The following is a 22382-nucleotide window of genomic DNA, read 5'->3' as shown; positions in this document are numbered from 1 at the left end:
TCTTAGACAGAGTCCAAAAATTAACCATGCAAAAAACAAAAAAACTATGGTTTTGCTACACTAACCATAATTTAACCTTGTTTGTAGTGGTTATACAGGTGCATCTCAATAAATTAGAATGTCGTGGGAAAGTTCATTTATTTCAGTAATTCAACTCAAATTGTGAAACTCGTGTATTAAATAAATTCAATGCACACAGACTGAAGTAGTTTAAGTCTTTGGTTATTTTAAGTGTGATGATTTTGGCTCACATTTAACAAAAACCCACCAATTCACTATCTCAACAAATTAGAATACTTCATAAGACCAACAATAATAATAATAATAAAAAAAAAAACAATTTTAGTGCATTGTTGGCCTTCTGGAAAGTATGTTCATTTACTGTATATGTACTCAATACTTGGTAGGGGCTCCTTTTGCTTTAATTACTGCCTCAATTCGGCGTGGCATGGAGGTGATCAGTTTGTGGCACTGCTGAGGTGGTATGGAAGCCCAGGTTTCTTTGACAGTGGCCTTCAGCTCATCTGCATTTTTGGTCTCTTGTTTCTCATTTTCCTCTTGACAATACCCCGTAGATTCTCTATGGGGTTCAGGTCTGGTGAGTTTGCTGGCCAGTCAAGCACACCAACACCATGGTCATTTAACCAACTTTTGGTGCTTTTGGCAGTGTGCGCAGGTGCCAAATCCTGCTGGAAAATGAAATCAGCATCTTCAAAAAGCTGGTCAGCAGAAGGAAGCATGAAGTGCTCCAAAATCTCTTGGTAAACGGGTGCAGTGACTTTGGTTTTCAAAAAACACAATGTACCAACACCAGCAGATGACATTGCACCCCAAATCATCACAGACTGTGGAAACTTCACACTGGACTTCAAGCAACTTGGGCTATGAGCTTCTCCACCCTTCCTCCAGACTCTAGGACCTTGGTTTCCAAATGAAATACAAAACTTGCTCTCATCTGAAAAGAGGACTTTGGACCACTGGGAAACAGTCCAGTTCTTCTTCTCCTTAGCCCAGGTAAGACGCCTCTGACATTGTATGTGGTTCAGGAGTGGCTTAACAAGAGGAATACGACAACTGTAGCCAAATTCCTTGAGATTGTGAATTGGTGGGTTTGTGTTAAATGTGAGCTAAAATCATCACAATTAAAATAACCAAAGACTTAAACTAATTCAGTCTGTGTGCATTGAATTGATTTAATACACGAGTTTCACAATTTTAGTTGAATTAATGAAATAAATGAACTTTTCCACGACATTCTAATTTATTGAGATGCACCTGTACAAATGGAAATCAATACGCCAAAAAAATAAAATAAAGAAATAAAACATGGTTACTACACTTTTACTAAGCCATGGTAATTTTTTTGTAAGGGAAGAAGTAAAAAGGATTAGCGTACTCCTTCGGCAGGGCTTAACCATGACACGTTGCCTAACTGGCCAGCTGGATTAGCTTCAATTATAACCTAATGATTGTATTTAATAAGGGTGCTACTAATTTTAACTTTAATTTTCAATACAACGACTACAAAACTGTAATTATCCATGTGTTTATTGAAAGCATGTTGTCCTCCTGTGCTATCTGTTACTGTACTCACAGTTGGTCAGGATGGAAATTTCAGGCAATGATTAGTGAAACCACTAGATGGCGTCAGAGTCACATATCTTACAAGAAGGGCACTGTGTGCATATAAATTATGTTTGCCCAAGGACAAAAGCAGTCCATGGTAAATGGATAAGAAGAGGTAAAATGTCATTTAGCATGAAATCTGAAAATGACTGAATGAAATATAGACTAAATGCCAGATGCAGCTTCTGTGCCACCTCGGCAGACCAAAGATGGCTATTTGTTAAAACTGATTTCATTTTATTTGCATATAGGACCACTGTATGACATTAGAGTCATGTAGCCTATCTTAAATTAAAATTGTGTTTGCCCCCCAATTTAATCAATCAATGAAATTAGAATTGTAAGACATATAGTATTATTCTAATTAAAATGATGGATAACGTAAGAAATTTGAAATGCTATTACCAATAAAATGTAATCAGAATCATCAAAAGCCATATTTGCTTTGCTATTGACACAGAAGTCGCATCTGAAGTAGCATTTAGTCTGTATTTACGCAGAGTAGTACTGTGCAGCAGGGCATGTGTCAATAGCAGTGACAGAAAGGATCTTTTCCATTAGGAGTGACATTTGCCTTAATAAGATTGTAGTGCAAGGAAGACATCAGGTGGTGAAACTTATACTCTACAAACAATCCTGCAATGTTACAGTTCTCCAACATATATTCACTCTCAGAGTTCAAGACAGATGGGGACAAATCATGAAATTTAACATGCCATCTCTATTTCAGATGAATTTTATTCATGGTATTGCACCTCTTTTGACTGAGGGTCAAAACATCAGCATCAGGATATTAGTCATTTTTAATAGTGAGCTCCAAACAGGGCCTGAGTCTCACTTTTTAGCAATTGGTCAATGATAAAAGGTCTCTGCTTAAAGGAATAGTTCACCCAAAAATGAAAATGACCCCATGATTTACTCACCCTCAAGCCATTCTAGGTGTATATGACTTTCTTCTTTCAGACGAAAAAAAACAACAACAACAAAAAAAAAAAAACATCCTGGCTCTTCCAAGCTTTATAATGCCAGTAAATGGGTGTTATTTTTCAATAGTCCAAAAAAAGTCTAATAAAGCACATCCATCCATACTAAAAAGTGCCTCACATGGCTCCGGGTGGTGAATAAAGACCTCCTGAAGACAATCAATGCATTTTTGTAAGAAAAATATCCATATTTAAAATTGTATAAACAGAAATCTCTATCTTCTGCTAACTGTTGTACATGTGTTCACAACAGAACGCCATTCTGGCAAATAACGCAGGACGTTTACATAATATAAGCTCCAGTGAGCATATAGGCGCTGATCTCCAAGGAAAAATGCCAGATACAGTATGTGCTATTAATTTAAACCAAGTTAAAGGTGGTTCTGTGTGCATAATAATAGAACCCAACACATTCGTATAGAAGCTGTCGATATGCTTTGTGTTAATTTCTTGTGATTAAGCTCTGTTTTTGTAACTAAAGATCGGGAGGAATCAACTAATCGTTAAATAAGAATGTCGAAATGTTTTAAATTATTATTTATGTAAAGCTGAATTAAAAAAATTATAAAAAAGTATGCGCATAGCCAATCATAATTTAAAGCTTAGTAGCCTATACATGGCCTAATATTTTTCTTAGAAGCTGTCAATATGTTTTAATACAATTTTTTTTTGTGTCTAGGTTGTGTGTTTGTAACTTGTGTCTAATTGTGTCCTTTTTGTAACTGCAGATCTGGAGCAATAATTATTTGTTCTATTTTAATTGTTAAATGAAAATATTATGTTTAAGCAGAGGTGTAAAATACTTGAGTAATTTTACTTGATTACTGTACTTAAGTATTATTTTGGGGGATTTGTACTTTATTCAAGTACAATTTAAACGGACTACTTGTACTTTTACTTGATTAAATTTCTGAAGAAAAAAAAAATATGGTAAACTGAAGCTCAAACATGCACGCTTGACGTGGGGAACAATGATCATTGTTTTCACGCATCAATCCACTTCAGTTATGATTTTCATCAGGTAAATGTCTGGCTTCAAAAGTTCACCATTAAATCTGAGGAAGCATACTGAGGTAGCAAAGTTGTGTTTTTCCAAAAAAAAGAAAAAAAAGAAATGTTTATTATATTCATTATATGCATTCAGTTAATATACTGGATGAATGCACAAGATTAAGTGCAAGTAAAATCAGTGATGACAATTTAAATACAATTGATATTTTTTGAGGGAACGATTGTTTTTTGTTTGTTTGTTTTTTTATTAAATGTTGCAAATCTCCAAAAAAGTGTTTAAATTAACATTGTATATTAAATTAATTATAATCCATGCTTAGTGCTGTTCTTACCAGGTAATGGAAAGTTGTTTTTGATATGTCATTATTTGACACACTGAGTAGGAATTAGGACAGTGTGTCAAATAATGTGTCAATGAATATTTATTTTCAATCTTAACAATGACATGATTTGCTCATCAATTAATCTAACTAGTCGCAAATAATTATGGTAACACTTTAGAATAGGGAACATTTATTAACTATCAAGTATGACTTTTCCCTCAATAAATTCCTTATTTGCTGCTTATTAATAGTTAGTGCGGTAGTTGTTAAGTTTAGGTATTGGGTAGGATTAGGGATGTAGAATAAGGTCATGAAGAATAAGGCATTAATATGTGCTTAATTACTACTAATAAATGGCTAATATTCTAGTAATATGCATGCTAATAAGCAACTAGTTAAGAGACCCTAAAATAAAGTGTTACCATAATTATTTATCAATGTTTGCTAAGAAAAAAACTCTAGATGCCCCAAATAAACAATTAAAAGATTAATTATCATTTTAGACATTGAGGTTGAATAGACAACACAGAATATGGCCTTTTAAAGTGTTAATGTTGTATGTTTTAATTCTATGACTCTCCTCATTTATTCAACACATGCTTGAATTCTGTCTAAAATATGTTTCTGGCCTCTGCATCACATCTTGCTCTTCTAAGAGATAGTTCACCCAATGATAATAGTTCACCCATTTACTCACCCTCATGTCGTCCCAGATATTTATCACTTTATCTCTTCAGATGAACGCATCACACACACACACACACACACACACACAATATATATATATATATATATATATATATAAATATATATATATATACACACACACACACACACACAACCCGAATTCCGGAAATGTTGGGATGTTTTTTTAAATTTGAATAAATGAAAACTAAAATACTTTCAAATCACATGAGCCAATATTTCATTCACAGTAGAACATAGTATAACATAAGAAATGTTTAAATGGAGAAGTTTTACAGTTTTATCCACTAAATGAGCTAATTTCAAATTCAATGCCTGCTACAGGTCTCAAAAAAGTTTGCACGGGGGTAACAAAGGGCTGAAAAAGCAATAAATTCTGAAAAGATTCAGATGGGAGAATTTCTAGCAACTAAATAAGTTTTGACATCAGGTCTGTAACATGATTAGCAATAAAAGGGATGTCTTAGAGAGGCAGAATCTCTCAGAAGTAAAGATGGGCAGAGGCTCTACAATCTGTGAAAGAGTGTGTAAAAAGATTGCAGAATACTTTAAACAATGCTCCTGGATGTCAAATTGCAAAGGCTTTGCAAATCTTATAATCTACAGTGCATAACATAAATCAAAAGATTCAGAGAAACTTGAGAAATCTCTGTGCTTAAGAAACAAGGCCGAAGACCTTTGTTGGATGCCTGTGGCCTTCGGCCCTCAGACAACGCTGCATCACTCATCGGCATGATTCTGTCATTGACATTACTAAATGGGCCCAGGAATACTTCCAGAAATCACTGTCAGTAAACACAATCTGCCGTACCATCTGCAGATGCCAACTAAAGCTATATCATGCAAAAAGGAAGCCATATGTGAACATGGTCCAGAAGCGCCGTCGTGTCCTGTGGGCCAAGGCTCATTTAAAATGGACTGTTTCAAAGTGGAAAAGTGTTCTATGGTCAGACGAGTCCATATTTGACATTCTTGTTGGAAATTACGGACGCCGTGTCCTCTGGGCTAAAGAGGAGGGAAACCTTCCAGCATATTATCAGCGTTCAGTTCAAAAGCCAGCATCTCTGATGGTATGGGGGTGCATAAGTGCATACAGTATGGGCAGCTTGCATGTTTTGGAAGGCACTATGAATGCTGAAAGGTATATAAAGGTTTTAGAGCAACATATGCTCCCCTACAGATGATGTCTATTTCAAGAAAGGCCTTGTGTATTTCAGTAGGACAATGCAAAACCACATACTGCAGCTAACAGCATGGCTTCGTAGTAGAAGAGTCCGGGTGCTGAATTGGCCTGCCTGCAGTCCAGATCTTTCACCTATGAAGAACATTCGGCGCATCATTATCCGAAATATGCATCAAAGACAATCAAAAACTCTTCAGCAGCTGGAAACCTACATCAGGCAAGAATGGGACCAAATTCCAAAACCAAAACTCCAGAAACTTATAACCTCGATGCCCAGACATCTTCAAACTGTTTTGAAAAGAAGAGTAGCTACACCATGGTAAATATGCCCCCGTCCCAACTATTTTGAGACCTGTGGCAGGCATCAAATTTTAAATGAGCTCATTTTGTGCATAAAATTGTCAAATTTCTCAGTTTAAACATTTGTTATGTAATCTATGTTCTATTGTGAATAAAATATTGGCTCATGTGATTTGAAATTCTTTTACTTTTCATTTTATTCAAATATAAATAACGGAATTTGGGTTGTATATATACTGTATATATATGTATATATATTCCCACTGCAAATGTACCAGCTTTGAGTGCTCAGCAGCCAGCCCATATTTGTAGGAATAGGGGGAAAGGAGCAGCTGGGAATATGAGTATTCTGCAGCCTTAAGCCCACCCCAAATACTCTCATTAGTTGAGACGCGTGATGACACCCGTCCCAAGCCAGTACTTATCAACATCCCACCCCTCCTGTGACCCATTGCTTGTCTGTATGTGAAACTGTGTTAACTATGTTAACACACAATAAAATAATTGTCAGAGTTAATTAATTAATGCGTTAATGCGATAATAACGCGTTAACTTGCCCAGCCCTAATATATACAGTATATATATGCAATGTTTTATATATGATGCGTACGGCTTCTGTTTCCTTGCCACACTCCCTCCAAACATCTGTAAGTAAGTTTGGTGAGCGAGTATAAAATTCCACAGACAGGTCGGATTACGCTGCAACAAATTTACATGTACAGCTATACACTGTAATTATTACTATGGATTCTACTACATACAGTTCTGTAAGCAACATTAACAATGTATGAAAGCATTGACATTATATAACAAGTGCCATTCATTTAAAATAAATAAGCACAAACACACTTTTCAAGCAAAAGTTTTGTAAAAAGATGTTTGCAACAACAGATGTTTTTTTTTTTTTTTTTTTTAAATTAGAACAAAATGTGTTTGGACAGTTTTCTTTCATTCATAGATCATATTGATTTTATTGTAAGGTGTCTTTGAGTGTCATGTAAGGCACCTATAAATAAAATTTAAATGAAAAATAAAATTAATTCATGCAGTACAGCCACTAAAAATGAAAAATATAAAATAATGGTTCTGAAAAGGGAAGTCAATTCTGAGAACAGCAAATCATTTTTTTTGCAGATGCTACTTTATATATACTGTATGTGTGTGGGTTGGTATTTGTGGTTTACGGGGACACAAATTTGTTTAATGACTTGGGTAAAAAAAGGCTTAAAAAAAAAAAAAAACATATTAAATGGTGTCTTTTTGAAAATCTAAAAATGCACAACGTTTCCTGTAAGGGGTAGGGTTAGGGTTAGGGTTGGTGTAGGGCAATAGCACATACAGTTTGTACGGTATAAAAACCATTACGCCTGTGGATAGTCCCCGTAAACCACAAACACCAACATGTGTGTGTGTGTGTGTGTGTGTATTAATATTATAATCTAATGACATTCAGACTTTTGTGTGTGTGTGTGTGTGTGCGCAAGTATCCAAATACTCTTTGGGGACACTTTATATTTTGGTACATGGTACATAGATGTGTGCTATTATAAATAGATAATTGCATTTAACTGCTTGTTTCAAACTGATGTCTCCATCATTGTGTACTAAGTATCAGATACGAATCAACAAACAGTCTTCTATGTTTTATTGCTTTACTGATCATGGTATTTTGAGATGTGTAGTGAATTGATGTCACAGAATGCACAGCCACAGCAAAGCTTTTTCAGACAGTTCCCTCTTAGTACAGGTTTTTGAGCACATGGCTAGCGATGTATTTGACAGCCAGCATGGTCTCCTCACAAGTGGGCTTGATCTGAGACTCAGGCAGCAGGAAACCATAACGACCTTCGTCACGCAGCTCGAAGGTGTAGGAGTACTTCACGCCCAGGTCATAAGCCCAGTCGTCAGAGCCACCAGCAGCAGGATCTGCAATGAGAAGAGTCACGAAACAAATCAGCAAAAACCTGCTCACTACATGCTAAATGGCTCCTGAAAGAAACAATGTTTTCTTGGTCACGCTGTAGTACATGTACCACCACAGGAGTGCATAGCGAAGACAGAAGGTGAGCTACACCACTCAGTGCTGGAAGTTTTACATTTTTGTAAAAATATATAATTTAAAAATACATAAAATAAAAATTGGCTAAACTGGACTACAGGCGCTGTCAGGACATTAAGCATCCTCATATCGAACAGATAAAGTAATCTACTCACTAGTCCGCTTTTACAGCTGAATTATGTTTATAATCACATTCTTGAAAACAAATATAACTCAAACTTTCAGTAAAAAATATTTCATGCTAAAAAGACTGAAAGAGTTGCCCTAAGCTTAGTGATGGTGATGTTAAAGTCATGCAACTGTGAAGCAGTTCATTTATAGTCCTACACTTAGCTTTTTACTTCTGGCGATTGTATTTAGGCTTCAACTTTCATAAAAGTGTGTGTTCATTTGTAAAGATTATCATTCTGAACAAACTGTCAGAATCATAAATCTTTGTTGGTCATAGAGCATATTTTCTGCTATAATCCAAAAGCCAATAAACAAAACAAAACAAAAAATAAAAACTTCACTGCAGCATACTTAGAGCATTACATTGTTATCTTAGGAACATGCCAGCTTCTTTTGGAAACAACTGTGAGTCACACCTTGCGAGTTGCTGCCTATAGAGCATTTCAAATCAGTCCATTCCAGTGAGAACACTGAAGATAGATGCCTAGAAGGATGTAGGCAGTTCACTACATGTAAGAGCTTATCTTGGACTCTTTATACTCACAGATGGTCGAAGCACCAGGGCCGCTAGTGTATTTGGTTCCATACAGGGAGCGCAGAGCTGCAATAGCTCCCTGAGACACACTCAGCTACCAAAGAAAATACAAGACACATGTCAGTCAGAAACCTCAAAGGCACATGCCATTTTTGTAGTGTGCTTCAATGCAAACGTACCAGCTCTGAGTGATCAGCAGCCAGCCCATATTTGTAGGAATAGGGGAAAAGGAGCAGCTGGGAATATGAGTGGACAGTCAGGTAGGCCTTGATGATGGACTTGTTGGAGCGGATGAAGTTGGCCAAATTCTTGGACTCAATCTCAGATTCTATGCTGCTTCCACAGTAGGTTTCACTGCAAGGGTTGCTGGAAGCTCCAATGGCTGGGAAGTGAATGACATACATCAAACATATTTCATGAAACAGGGAAATATGACATTATTTGTGATTGTCAAAAAGGACCACTTCCCAAGATTGGTTGCTGGTTAAGCTAGTTAAGCAATGTGGTGTGGAGACTCAACTTAATTTCTAATATGCTGTTGATTTTAATAGCTTTAATAGGAAGCAAGTACTCACTGCACCATCCAGCATCAAAGTTTCTGTTGGGGTCAGTACCAATACAGTTGCTACCACTGTTCCTGGATCGGGTCTTTCTCCACATCCTGTCCTGTTGGATCAAAACAAGACCTTTCAGATCATATTTTTTGTTTTTACTCTTGACCATACATATTGTATATTATATATTTATGTCTGTTTTTGTGTAATGCCAATTGACAATATCGCCTAAATCGATGCACACTATGACATTAATTCTTCCCTCCGCATTTTAGAATTGAAAGAAAGAGATGGTATGAAATATTTCAATGAAATAATACAAGTATTTATAATTTATATTTGTCTACAAAATTAAGAAATACGTTTTGAGAAGAGTCATTGAAATAGTGTAGACTAAAACAAGATTGTCTCAAATAAAAACTGCACTCTTTATATATATATATATATATATATATATATATATATATATGAAATTATTTAATTATGTATGTTACGGGTTGCTATGTTAAAGCGATGTGACTTGTTACACTAAACGTCAGAGGGAATCCTCACGCTCATTGGCTGCCGCCTGAATACGCTAGTAGTGTAGCTGTTTGGTAAAAACTACATAACTGAACAAACTTATTATTGCATTTTCCACCAGAGAGAAGAGGAAAATCAGTATCTGTACAACTGAAGAAGAAGAAAAAGCTGAAGCCATGAGAAAGAAACACAGACAAAAGACAAAAGCGAAACAGAACAGAGGTGCTAACGCTAGCTAAAAAAAGAACCCCCCCAAAAAACCTGAAAGCACATTTAAGCATGAGCATTTAAAGTTATTTTTAAAGATGAGAAACATAAATTCAGTTAAGTTCGTTCAATATGTTGACTGTGTGTGTGTGTGTGTGTAGCTAGAACATATATGAAAGTAGTGAACAATGTAAATAATGTATGTTTGTACATTTTTGTAACATGTAGCAATGCTGTGAACATACATTGGTCCAGGTGTATTCATAGCCATCGATGTTGAAGACAGGCAAAACAAAGAAGTCCATTCTATCCAGAAGGTTGGTCATCTCAGAGTCACTGCCATAGGTGGACACAGCCTAAACATAAGTAAAACAAAGTTTAAATTCATAGATCTCTTGAATGAAAGACATCAGTTTACAAATAAATAGTTTTTCCTGTACCTCCTTTACGAACCACTGACAGAAAGCATGAGTGATCCATTCTCTGGCATGAAAGCCACAGTCCATGAAGACGGCTGGCTTAGTAGAGCCTGTCTTCTTCCCAATCTGTGGAAAATGAACAATTACAGTGTTTTTATTGTCAAAACCAACCATATATAACTATTTAAACAACGTTATTGTACTGGTAATCATTGCAGGTCATTTTGAAAACAAAAGGCCACTTAACTGTACTTGAAGAGAGAACATTTCTGTAAATGTTCAAGTGTATGTCTTTTTCACAAGGGTATACAGAGTTCTGTTAAGTGACTAGCAGAGGCAGGGATTTACCTTCAGAAGGTGCATAGGACGTCCCTCATAAGTGTTCCCGATCACCTGCCTGCTGATCAGGTTTGCATTGGCGGAGCTGATGGAGACTACCCAATCATTAATCTGTAGGTGAGTAAAAAAACTAATTGAAACACCTGGGATGGAGAAAAATAAATAAATAAATAAAAATATCTATATTTACAGGTTATTATGAGTGCACTGGCAATCGTACCGTTGCCCAGTTGTTGTACTTTGTGTAGTCATGGGCCTTTGTCGCCCTCTTGTCGTCCATCTGAGCCTCCACAGCCTCCTGAAGATTTTCAAACATGACCCTGCAAAGACAATGATGACCTATTTTAAAACTTTATACTAGTTAAAAAATCCTAAGACTATCTAACATAGGTTGGTATATCAAGATATTCATTTTGAACCATAATATACAAGTGCCAGGTAGAGCACCCGCATGTTATACTGTATTAATTTCAAAGCCTAATGCAACTTGTGTGTATATGTGAAATACTTACTCAACTTCCATGCTACTCTGCTGTAAAATGGTAAAGACCATGTCAAGCTGGGCTGCAGGAACATGAATGTCAACATTCATGCCAATGGTCACAACGTCAGGATTGTCAGGCTTCCAGAAATCCACCTGCAGAGGGTGCAACGTGTACACTTACTGAAATAGTGCATGTGCAAACGTGTCTTAATGAAAATCAAATCACTACAATCATTGTATAGAACAAATATTATCTTTTTTTTTTTTTTTTCAAGCAGTGTCTAAGAAAAGTGCACTGTAATCTAATTAATTGAAATATTTAGAAGATGCTGTTAGGCTGCGTTTTCTCTAGATTTGTATTTGCAAAAAAAAAAAAAAAAAAAGAAAATGTTCTAATGCCTTTTAAGAATTAGTTGATAGTGCCATCTGGTGGCCAAGATTGGTCTTACATGATAATTATTAGCTTGCATTTTTGTCTTGCCTATTTTTTTTTTAGAAAATATGTTTTAGAATGAATGAATAAATAAATAATAATAATTTTCAAAAGTTACAAATTATTATTATTATTAACCTTGCCGCTCAGTGCTTCTATAGAAAATACTAAACAAAGTAAAAAAAATGAAACATATTATGTAACACATCTTAAATAAGAGTTTGTATTTTTAATTTTACCTTGATTTTGTGGCCTATTTCCCTGATGACTGTCACATCTTCCTCGGATCCAGGTGTCAGACGGAGGACTTTATCTCTAGAGAAGTGTGGAGAGAGATATATATATATATATATATTTTTTTTTTTTTTCACCATCTTAGATATTAGCTCCACATATTGTAATCTTTCTGGTTAAGGAGATACAAATATATACAAGATTTTACCCCACAAATTTGGTTGGCTCACAGAGAGCAACAGCCACCAATCCCAAGAGCAAAAGGACCTTCATTTTGCCAGTATGTTCATGTTCTCCACACAGATCTCTTTTATAATGCCAGGCCTTTAAGGGCCGCCCAGTCCTGACCTTCTCCAGAATGCCTTCATATGCATCATTTATAATTCACCTGTTGCACATGCTTTTGAAGATATTTTTAGCTATGATTTGAGGTGACAACAGCTTCAAATACATTATTTTCAATCATTAACCTGGTAAAAGGCAGATACCAAAATGTTAACAAAGAAAAGAAAAACTTATCGGGGCCATCGTTTAAAAAAACTGGCTTTTATTTAAGTAGTCCTAAACACATTTAGTGCTTTTTGAATGTTCAGTGTAGATGAGTACAAATATGGAATGAACATGAAAGAGAGAGAGAAAATAATGTATTTTTAAAGGGTAAATTCTATACCACAACAAACAAACAAACAAATATGTATTATGCTATTATATAACGTCTTTGCAAAATTAGAAATTATATAGCAAAACAAAAACATTCAAGAATTTAAAAGTTTTTTTTTTTTTTTTATGTTCAGTGTGTATGGTTTTCATATTCATATCTCATATAGAAGAAGTTAATATCTCACTACAGTTATCAATACATTTTCTTACTCTTGAAAAAGTCTTGAAACGTTGCAGTTGCACTATCACAAAGTATTTGAGTTAATTAGGTCACTTAGATCACAACTATAATTTAGCATTTCAAACTGTCGTACTGCATTCAAAAATATGTTATATACATTGTGGTTTTAGTAAAATACATTATTTAAAGTGGGGAAAAAAAGAGTGACCGAGATAAGTACAGTATACACACAGTATCACCTATACATAGTTTTTGCAATATGCAATACCTTTTCTTTTTCTTTTTTTTTTTCTAATAATTTTATTTGGTATTTTTATGGTTTTGTGTGTTAAATGTGGTCAGTTTTTATGAAAATAAATTATTTTAAAGAAAATTTTAAACAAAAAATATTTCAGTGCATGTAGTCAAATGCCAATTTAGTTGCATTATTCAGTCTGCATTCATAAATATGTCAAATGAAAGTACACTTGACCTGAAAAAGAAAACTTACCGGAGAAGCAGACTGCTATTTATAGATATTGGCATACACCGTTCAGTTTTATCTGCAGTCATGATGAAGAATCTTGAAACGTAAGTTAGTTAAAGTGAATATGTTTATAGCAGAATAACACATCTTAGTTAATGGTACTGACATTTGAATGCAATTCTCTTGCTCCTTTGATCGTTACTGATACAGTAACTCATGTTTATCAGAACTATGCTTTGGCAGTGCATTGGCCAAGTGCTGTATCTTGCTGGCTAATCAAAAATATCTTATAGTACCATTCAAAATCCCAAAACAGATAAATACAAAATTTCAGCTACGCCTTTTACACTAAAGATGTCTTAACAGCGGATGTTGAATTGTTCTTGGAGCTTGTTGGGTTGAGCAGTCCAGAGTTACAATGGGAGCTGACATTCATCTTTGAGCTAATGCTAATGTTATTGCTAGATTGTCCAGACCCACAACCTAGTAACCTCAGTAGGTTCTTGCGAAAGTTGTGTCCTACAAACCCATAAAGAATGGGGTTTACACAACTGTTTAAATAGGAGATGCAGATGGTAAATGGCATGGCTGTGTCAATAACATCCAGTGTTTGGCAGTTTTCCACTACGCCAAGTGTGGCCAGCAGCTCCACGAAGTGGAAAGCTTGGTGAGGAGCCCAACAAACAAAGAAAGCTAGCACAGTAGCAGCTATCATACGGAGAGTTTCGTCTTCCCGAGAGCGAACATTTTTCCTCAGCAGACCCTTGGAACCCATAAGTGCCTGACCGATCAGGCAATAGCAGGTGATGATGACGAGGAAAGGCACAAGGAAACCTAGCACGCTTTTTAGCACGCTAAGGGTAACTAGCAAGTTAATCTGCTCACTGCGGTGCCACACAGCGCACAATGTAGAGTTCCCAATGTCGTACACATCCCGGCTTAGTGCTGTAGGTGCACTGAGGAACAAGGCAAACAGCCATATGAGCACACACGTGAGGTTGGCGTAGAAAAGCGTGCGCTGGCGTCTGGAGCGCACTGGATGTACGATAGCAAGATAACGATCAATGCTAAGAGCGGTGAGGAAGAATATGCTAGTATAGAGGTTGAAGATGACCAATCCGGCACTTGCCTTGCACAGAAAGGTCCCAAATGGCCAATGGTACCCCGTAGCTGTGAAGGTGGCCCACAAAGGTAGCGTAATAAGGAAGGTGAGGTCTGATATGGCTAGATTGAGCACAAACACGTTTGCTACTGTCTTCAGCTTCATGTAGCGGTAGATGACAGCCACCACCATGCTATTGCCAATGATCCCGATGACGAAATTGCATCCGTAGACGACGGGGATGAAGGTGAAGATGAAGCTGTGTCTTCCAGACATACTGCAGTTCACATGGAGGCCCTCGCTCATTCCTGATGTTTTGTTCTCCATTTCTGGTCTCCAGTTGTGGTGATTATGTGACTACAAATGGGTTCCACTATCCACAGGGTATGTCTGCGGTAACCCAAACCAGCTTTAGGGTAAAGGCTTCACTGACACCTATAAAGGAAAGCAACAAAAAATATCAGCCACAGTCCAGGGGAAGAGGCATCATTACCACAGCCAAAGGCCGTAAACAGTGGTCGTGACACATGGCCATGAAAGAGCTCCTGCTACGCACTCTCATTAAGCTCTACACATTAAAACTGTCCTCACTCATCACGCTACTTCTGCTAAATAAGATGCTCTTAAAAACAGATGCTTGATGAATCAGCCCTTTGAAATTACACTTAATCTGTCCACCAGGAACCCCTTAAAATGCTCTCTAAAATGATGTTTGTCACGGAACACGGAACAAAAAGTTCAGGGATACTGTCTTTCTGTTTGTCTGTCTGTTGCTCCCTTGATTAATTAGCACTGTTGCTGATGCGGTAACACATCTAACTGTTTTTTTTTGTTTGTTTTTTTAGCAGAACTGTGTGTGGCAGTGCATTAGTCAAGTATGTTGGCTGATCAAAAAATATCTTGTAGGACCTTTTGAAAATCCCAAAACACAGATAAATACAGAATCTCAGCAATGCATTTTGCACTTAAGATGTCTTAACAGTGGATGCTAAATTGTTCTTGGAGCTTGTTGGGTTGATCAGACCAGAGGTACAATCGGAGTTGACATTCATCTTTGATCTAATGCTAAACCTTTTTTTAAAGCTCTGTCTGTCTAAAGACCATAATTTTTTTTTTTTTGTCTTCTTCTTCTTCTTCCTTTCGCAAAACTGTCAAACAAGACTTTGTTCCTTAAAATATGTCATGTGAATGTTTTTTTTTTTATTATTATTGTTATTCTCCTGTTTTATAGCTGTGCATTTTAAATCTGAATGGCAAATTCAGGAATTGAAATTTAATTTAAAATGCATTCTTAATTAAAATTTAATTAATTTCTGAGTGGCCCACAAATGTTTTACTCGGATACAATATTTAACTGGCTAGATGCTAATTAAGTTCAGAGGTATTAATTTACATTGAAGTGAAACCTGCTTTTACATTTTCTCAAATAAGAGAATACTTTTTCCCTTAATCATCATTCAATAAGTTATGGGTCAATTCTCTCAGATGCAAATAAATAAATAAACATAAAAAAAATAAAAATAAATAAAAATAAAACAAAATAATAATAATAATAAAAATACATTTACATTTATGCATTTAGCAGACGCTTTTATCCACAGCAACTTACATTGCGTTCAAGGATCTTGGCATCGCTATATATATATGCAGTGTTATGCCAAATGTTTATGAGTATTATTTAAAGAAAAAGGGCAATGAATGAATAATTGTTTCAAACAGATCAATTCAGCTGACAGAATTTGCATATCACAAATGTATTTCTATTTTGTTCTGCTTTTGGTGGAATCATGGTTTATAGGTTGTGCCACATAAAATAAATGAATGAATTAGTGAATGAATGAATGAACCACTGTAAAAAAAAAAAAAAAAACTCCTGTAAAAAAATGGTCAAATGATTGGCAGCTACAGCTGCCAAACAAAAACCGTAAAATTAAAGTAAAATATCATAACTGAAACAAGGAAAAATCTGTAAAATAACATTTTCTTTGTGTGTGTGTGTATGTAAAACCTTTATGAAAATTTATGTACAATTGTGTTTGCTCTTTATTTCAATTAAGATACATCTCAAAAATGAATTTTGAAGCTTGTCCTCACAACTGAAGGGAGCATGGAGGCTCTGAAAGGCAAATCATGTCCTGAATCACCTTCACATCTCGCAGTGTCTTTTTCTTGAGACATTTGTGCATACATATGGAAATCCACCTAAAAATTGTTATCAGTACTCACAAACAAATTTAAATGTCACGGAAAAGTCAAGGAAATTCATTGCTCAAAGTCAGGACGCCCTGTTATCAAAGTGTGTGTCTTGAACATACTATAAGCAGATGGATGGAAACCGTTACCTGCTAGTGTACTTACTAGCAGAGCCTGTGCTCATGAAGGTGGCATGGCAGTAAACGTGCTTTTCTAACTACACCATTAATTGATGTAGGAGATAGAGGGAGAGAGAGGAGTGCATTAGAGCATCGCAGAGTTGTTATGTTCCATACACAGCGTGCTGAAAGGAGCTCAGCATGAGAATTTCTAATCAGCACACACCTAAATAAACAGGTCACCAGGGGTCTAGGCTGTGGAAAGTGCCTGTGAGAAAATCAAACCTGTTTGCGGTTAAAAAAAAAAAATAAGCTTGCTGCTACCAGGATAGAGTGAGGAACAATTATCCATTTAGAACATTGTTTATAAATGTTCAAAACTACAATAGTAAAACACATTCTGCATACTTAATTAACTATGCAATATAAGCTTTGGTTTGCCACAAGGGGGCACAATACATGGTTTCAGCAGCAAATTTAAACAAAATCTAAATACAAACCAGGATTGTGCAAAAAAATCCAAATTTAGGAAGCGGTTCTCTTTCAATTTATTCCAGCACTACAAAAAGAGGAATTTACTGTATGTACTGCAAGTCAGAGAAATTTTGTTACTGATAGAAACTGATTTTCACTAATTTTACTTATTTATTCACTCTTATGTTTATCAGTTAGATTCATCTATATTCAGGAATATTCTCTATATCCTTTATATTTTTAACTTGTAAGCTTATATCTTTTAAGTCTTTGGTATAAATTAGAGCATTTCTGGTGCAAAAAGTTAATTTATTAAATATAATTAGTACATAATTTAAATAAATAACAAATACTATGGGCATAATGTATCATATTGACTTTTTTTTTTTGGAAATATCCCATATGTTGTGTATGTATTGTGTTCATGGATAATTCATTAAAAAGTAAATACATAAAGAACAAACATTAATTAAAAACTTGTATCACTTATGCAGACTTCCTTCAATTTAATTTCTAATTCTTTCAAATCGCAATTATACATTTCTTTATTCAAATTTGAATTACAAATTTAGGAATTGAATTGGAATTTTTAAATGAATTCTCAATTAAGTTTTAATCACATTCTGAATAGTGCACAACAGTTCATTGAACATACATTTGCTTGGCAATAATACAAATGATTTAATTTCATAAAATGCTTAAATTATAGTTATACCTTGTTTCTAACCAGATTCAGGAATTGAATTGCAATGTAAAAGTCTATCAATTCAGTTCCAAAGTATGCACAGCCCTGTCGAAAAACATAATGTAAAACATCTAAAATATTGAAATAAATGAATTTGTTCAGGATCAATCAGTCATCACTCTTTGATCATACAATTCATCATTTACTCGCCTCACATTCTAGAGGGATTTGATTTATATGTAAAGTGAATGTAGGTTTCATTAGTTTCTCAGTCGGGACATTTTAAAAGCATGCATTCTTCTGTAAAAGGAACATCCATATCAGTTGCAGATGTGGCGCTCATTGTGAAAGGAGCACAACATCAGGGTGCCGAGGGTAACAGGATAATGAAACATCACCTCTGCATTTCTCCTCCTCAGGCCTGCTGCAGTAAAGCAGTTCCACACGTCACCATTTGATTTAGTCCTGTTTTCTTTTTTAAATGAGTGTATCAGTAGGCGGCTGTACATTTGACTGTACAGGGAACACAGAAGCTAAATGTGCGAGACAGGCTCACTTTTAGTTGTGCATGTGTTCCAATGCTGTTTCTCTGGATTCACTTTAATAACATGACAATACATTACTGAGAATCAAGATTCAATGCAATACAACAAATATTGATGCAAGTCATGTAAGAAAGATCATATTTAGGAGTTGAACTCACATGAACAACACCACAAAGACAGCATTATGAGTGGGAAACTCAGAACTTTCTTTAAGCTCAGAGTTTCCTAGTTGGGAGTGTATCAGCGAGAAAACATTTCAGATTCAATGGATGCAGTGTCTGCATTGACGGTAAATTTGTTGAAATGAATGAAATTTTTATAATTGTCTACGAGTTGCATCATAAGCACATGCATGCACATTCTTTATTTGTCATTTTGTTGAAGCAGAGTTTGAAAATCTTATTGAAAAAGATGCATTGCCATTTTGTTGCAACCATAGTGACTTGAGCGCATGCACTTAATGTCTTAATTACGACTTTCCAACTCGTAAATCTCGAACTGCAGGAGAACTTTAACGCACTGTACATAAACACACAAGAGCACAAAACAGGAACACACAACACCAACGTAACTACTCTTAAACTAGATCATAATTTGATAATAATCTTAATTGTTTCTCCCAGACGGCATTATGTTAAATAGAGAGCAAATGGACTTTAAATGGAGACTGTAAAAGGCAGAAATGCACTTTTATATTAGCTTGCCAAATGCTATTAAATAGCAGATAAAGAACATTGGTGCATTTCACCATTTAATGGACTAGTGTGGGATGGCGTACGAGAGAGCAATTATGTTTACCATGATTTTATTGCACGGATATAGAGTTGTTTTCACCAGAACCAATCAGAGTAGGAACATATTTTGAAACTGAATGGATGTTTTGCTGAAACTCTTTATTAAACGTTAAACAGTAGAGTGGGGTAAAATGCCTCCCTGTTTTTCCCAAAATAACCACAAGACAAAGTCAATATACATTTTAATTGTAACTATGGATTACATTGACGAGAGTGATGTAGCAGTTTTCACCATGAAGCTTACACTGGTGATGTACCGGAGATAAAACAGATTTCACAGTAAATGATCTCATTTTCAGCAGTAATAATAATAAAAAAGTGTTTTAAACCTTGTTGTTTTGTGGAACATCACATTTATATTTGATGTGAGAACAGTAGGGCCTGTAGATAGGGAGTACATGTTATTTAATAAAAAATATAATAATATTTTCAGAATGATTTTTTTTTCAACATAGTCTGTGGAGTAAAACGCCCCCAGGGGGCAATGATCAATTACTGTAGTTATTATGTTGTGATAATGGTGCCTACATAATGGTGTTGTATTGATTTGAAGTCCAATTTTAATTTTTAGGTGAAAGATTCCTTTAAGGAATTTAAAAAGAAACATCTGAAGAAAGATTAATTGCTGAAGGATTGTTGTATTTTAAGGTAAAATATACAATAAATTATGCATATATACTTAAAATAAGCAATTAATGCATGTTCAAAAAGCTGAGAATCATGGATGTGTGGTATAATTTGAAGAGTTCAGATGCAAAAGTGCTCTAAGTGATCATTGAAATTTTCTTCAAAAATGCTAATTTTAGATGAACATTTCAGATGGCACTCTTCATTTCTTCTTTTTATTTTGAGATTGATTTCGTGTCACCTGGATGTATCTTTAATTGGATTCAACTATTCACTTGCTACTTTACCTAACAACTGCAGCTGTCTAAAATGAGCTCTGTTTAATCAGAAGTGTAGCGTGAGCACCACCATCTGGCAGAGCGTTAAACTGCCCACTAAAAGTCGTCTCTGATCTAGTTAAAGATTCACTCAATCTGCTTCTCTCTCAATTCGGAGAGGTACCATGTCAAATTCACCTCATCAGCACGACTGTGGCCACTAAAAAACAATTATCTTCTCTCCTCTCCCGCTGGGGCAGCAGAGACAGGGTTTATATATTTCTGTTGACTGGGCTTTTAAAGAAAACGGCTGTTTGGATTAACAGCAGATGGAATGACACGGACATCTGTCGGACATTTTGTTTAGCCGAGCACAAACATAAGCCCAACACGGCAATTTAGCTTCTGTTATCGTGTTTAAGTTCTCAGCAGATAGATGAAAGCTGCCGCCATGGGAGTTGTGGACAACAAATATTAGTCAGCCTTAAGACTGCAGCTCAATAACACATAGGGTTTGTCTGAGGCTGAGCTGAAGAGATGATCATTTTTAACAATGAGAGATAGCACAATCACTTTGTGCTGAAATAGTGAGCTGCTTGCAGAGGCAGCATTTTAAGGCATTATAAATTCTCGAAACTAGTTCTAAAAGCCTGGTCTCATGAAAATGCATATAAATAGCACGATTTTCGGTTTCTATTTGGCATGCTATTTATATGCAGAAATTGACTCTGGCGTGCATATGGTACGCATGTGTTTCACGTGCATGTAATACGTAGCTTTCGCGTGCATATGATACGCAATGTCTTGGCATGCATATACATGTAATACGCACACACCCCTATTCCTAACCATTGCATATCATATGCACGCCATAGTCAATTTCTGCGTATAAATAGTACTCCAAATAGAAATAGAATATTGTGGTATTTGTACGCACTTTCGTGAGATCGGGTTGCATAATTGCAGTGCTAATTCAAAGGTAGCATCACATGTATCATTTTTGGATTAGACAATCCTAAATGCTATGCTATCCTATGCTTTGTGAACTGCACTGAGTGTGCACTTGTAGTCCACTTAAAATCTTAAAAGAAAAACTAATTAAAATAAAAAAAAGTCTGTACTTGCAGATAATATCCTAATGAAATAAAATGCCACTTTAATGTAATTCAGTTTTTGCTGTTTTAATAATCGTTCATCATGCTTTAAAGAAGTACACTTATTTTGATGTGTTGATGTGCTAACATAATAAAGTAGGGTAGAGTGGGGGAAAGCATCCATAAATCACGCAAAAGAAAATTAAGCAGTTTTGCTACGAAAACCATGGTTCATTTTTGATGTCTACATGTTTTTTGTTGAATAAATTATAGAGGCTGAGTCATCTATAGCAAAAAGGTGGCAACAAATTAAATATTAAGTGGATATTTGAGTTAAATGTTTGGTCAATAGCCTATTAATTTGTAATAACATGTAATGTTGCAAAAAAACAATAGACACCATCACAAAATGTGTAATGGTTTTACTGGTTATAATGGGACTTGTATTGGTTTTATTGGAAACTGTAATGGACCCTGTTGGTCTCTACTGGTAATTGGTCTATTGGTGGCTTGTTAAAACCAATAAATCCTAATGGAATATGTTACCTGGTCTCATGGCATTTACGTACCTGGGTGCACTTTTTAGCGTGACATGAAATACGTACCAATAAGTACATATCACTGCAGTTTCCAAAATAAATGAACACTTTCACACAAATTTACAGAGTTGCGATTAATAAAGCGTAATTTTCGCACAATTACTTGAAGAATATCATGCTGTGACTTCAAAACAATACTAATATGCTGAGAGATCGCACACATCCAGCTTCATATGTATGGGTTTTCATAAATGACAAGTTTGTGCGGTAGCTCACGGAGTACGGAGACGGACTTAGGAGACGAGAAACACCGGTTCGAATCCCGGGTTACTACGGTTCGGCAAAGCAGTTAAAATCTGTGTAAAAGGAAGTTCAATTGGCACAGTTAAAACAGAAAATACTTTTTATATCAGTTTTGCAATTGTTAACACTATCAGGTAGGTTTAGGGTTGGATTTGGTGTAGGGCATATTTCCAACACGATAGAGCGTTAACCTTTAGCGACAGTCCCCGGATATTTGAATTCTGAACCGCCGCAATATGTATCTGAAGCAACGTA

General features: G+C 35.6%; 2 protein-coding genes across 4 annotated transcripts in view; both read right to left on the bottom strand.

Moving 5' to 3' along the window:
* Window positions 1–7198: 7198 nt before the first annotated feature.
* cpb1 (carboxypeptidase B1 (tissue)) lies at window positions 7199–12563 on the bottom strand. Its single transcript, XM_058765880.1, has 11 exons — window positions 12297–12563; window positions 12094–12169; window positions 11450–11574; window positions 11158–11257; window positions 10947–11048; window positions 10620–10724; window positions 10425–10535; window positions 9472–9562; window positions 9076–9278; window positions 8906–8990; window positions 7199–8057 (listed from the first exon to the last, which is right to left on the bottom strand). Exons 1-11 carry the CDS (start codon window positions 12359–12361, stop codon window positions 7870–7872), a joined length of 1251 nt encoding a protein of 416 aa, XP_058621863.1. The 5' UTR covers window positions 12362–12563; the 3' UTR covers window positions 7199–7869.
* Window positions 12564–12605: 42 nt separating this feature from the next.
* The window catches only part of agtr1b (angiotensin II receptor, type 1b), a 36830-nt gene continuing 27053 nt past the window's right edge, over window positions 12606–22382 (bottom strand). For all 3 annotated transcript variants that reach the window (XM_058765883.1, XM_058765881.1, XM_058765882.1), the window contains exon 2: window positions 12606–14932. In XM_058765883.1, coding sequence (XP_058621866.1) covers window positions 13739–14824 — 1086 coding nt within the window. In that variant the 5' untranslated portion in view covers window positions 14825–14932 and the 3' untranslated portion in view covers window positions 12606–13738. The remainder of the gene's footprint in view (window positions 14933–22382) is intronic.

This window comes from Onychostoma macrolepis, chromosome 24, assembly GCF_012432095.1.
Source record: "Onychostoma macrolepis isolate SWU-2019 chromosome 24, ASM1243209v1, whole genome shotgun sequence".
Lineage (NCBI taxonomy): Eukaryota > Metazoa > Chordata > Actinopteri > Cypriniformes > Cyprinidae > Onychostoma > Onychostoma macrolepis.
This window is presented reverse-complemented; position numbering and strand designations above follow the sequence as displayed.

Bases quoted from the DNA above. Each gene is read 5' to 3' on its own strand.
- cpb1 (XM_058765880.1), bottom strand. From the start codon at position 12,361: ATGAAGGTCCTTTTGCTCTTGGGATTGGTGGCTGTTGCTCTCTGTGAG. The intron at 10,725-10,946 runs GTAAATCCCTGC...CATTTTCCACAG, and splicing joins GTCCTATGCACCTTCTGAAG to ATTGGGAAGAAGACAGGCTC. The intron at 9,563-10,424 runs GTATGTTCACAG...TTGATCCAACAG, and splicing joins ATGAATACACCTGGACCAAT to GACAGGATGTGGAGAAAGAC.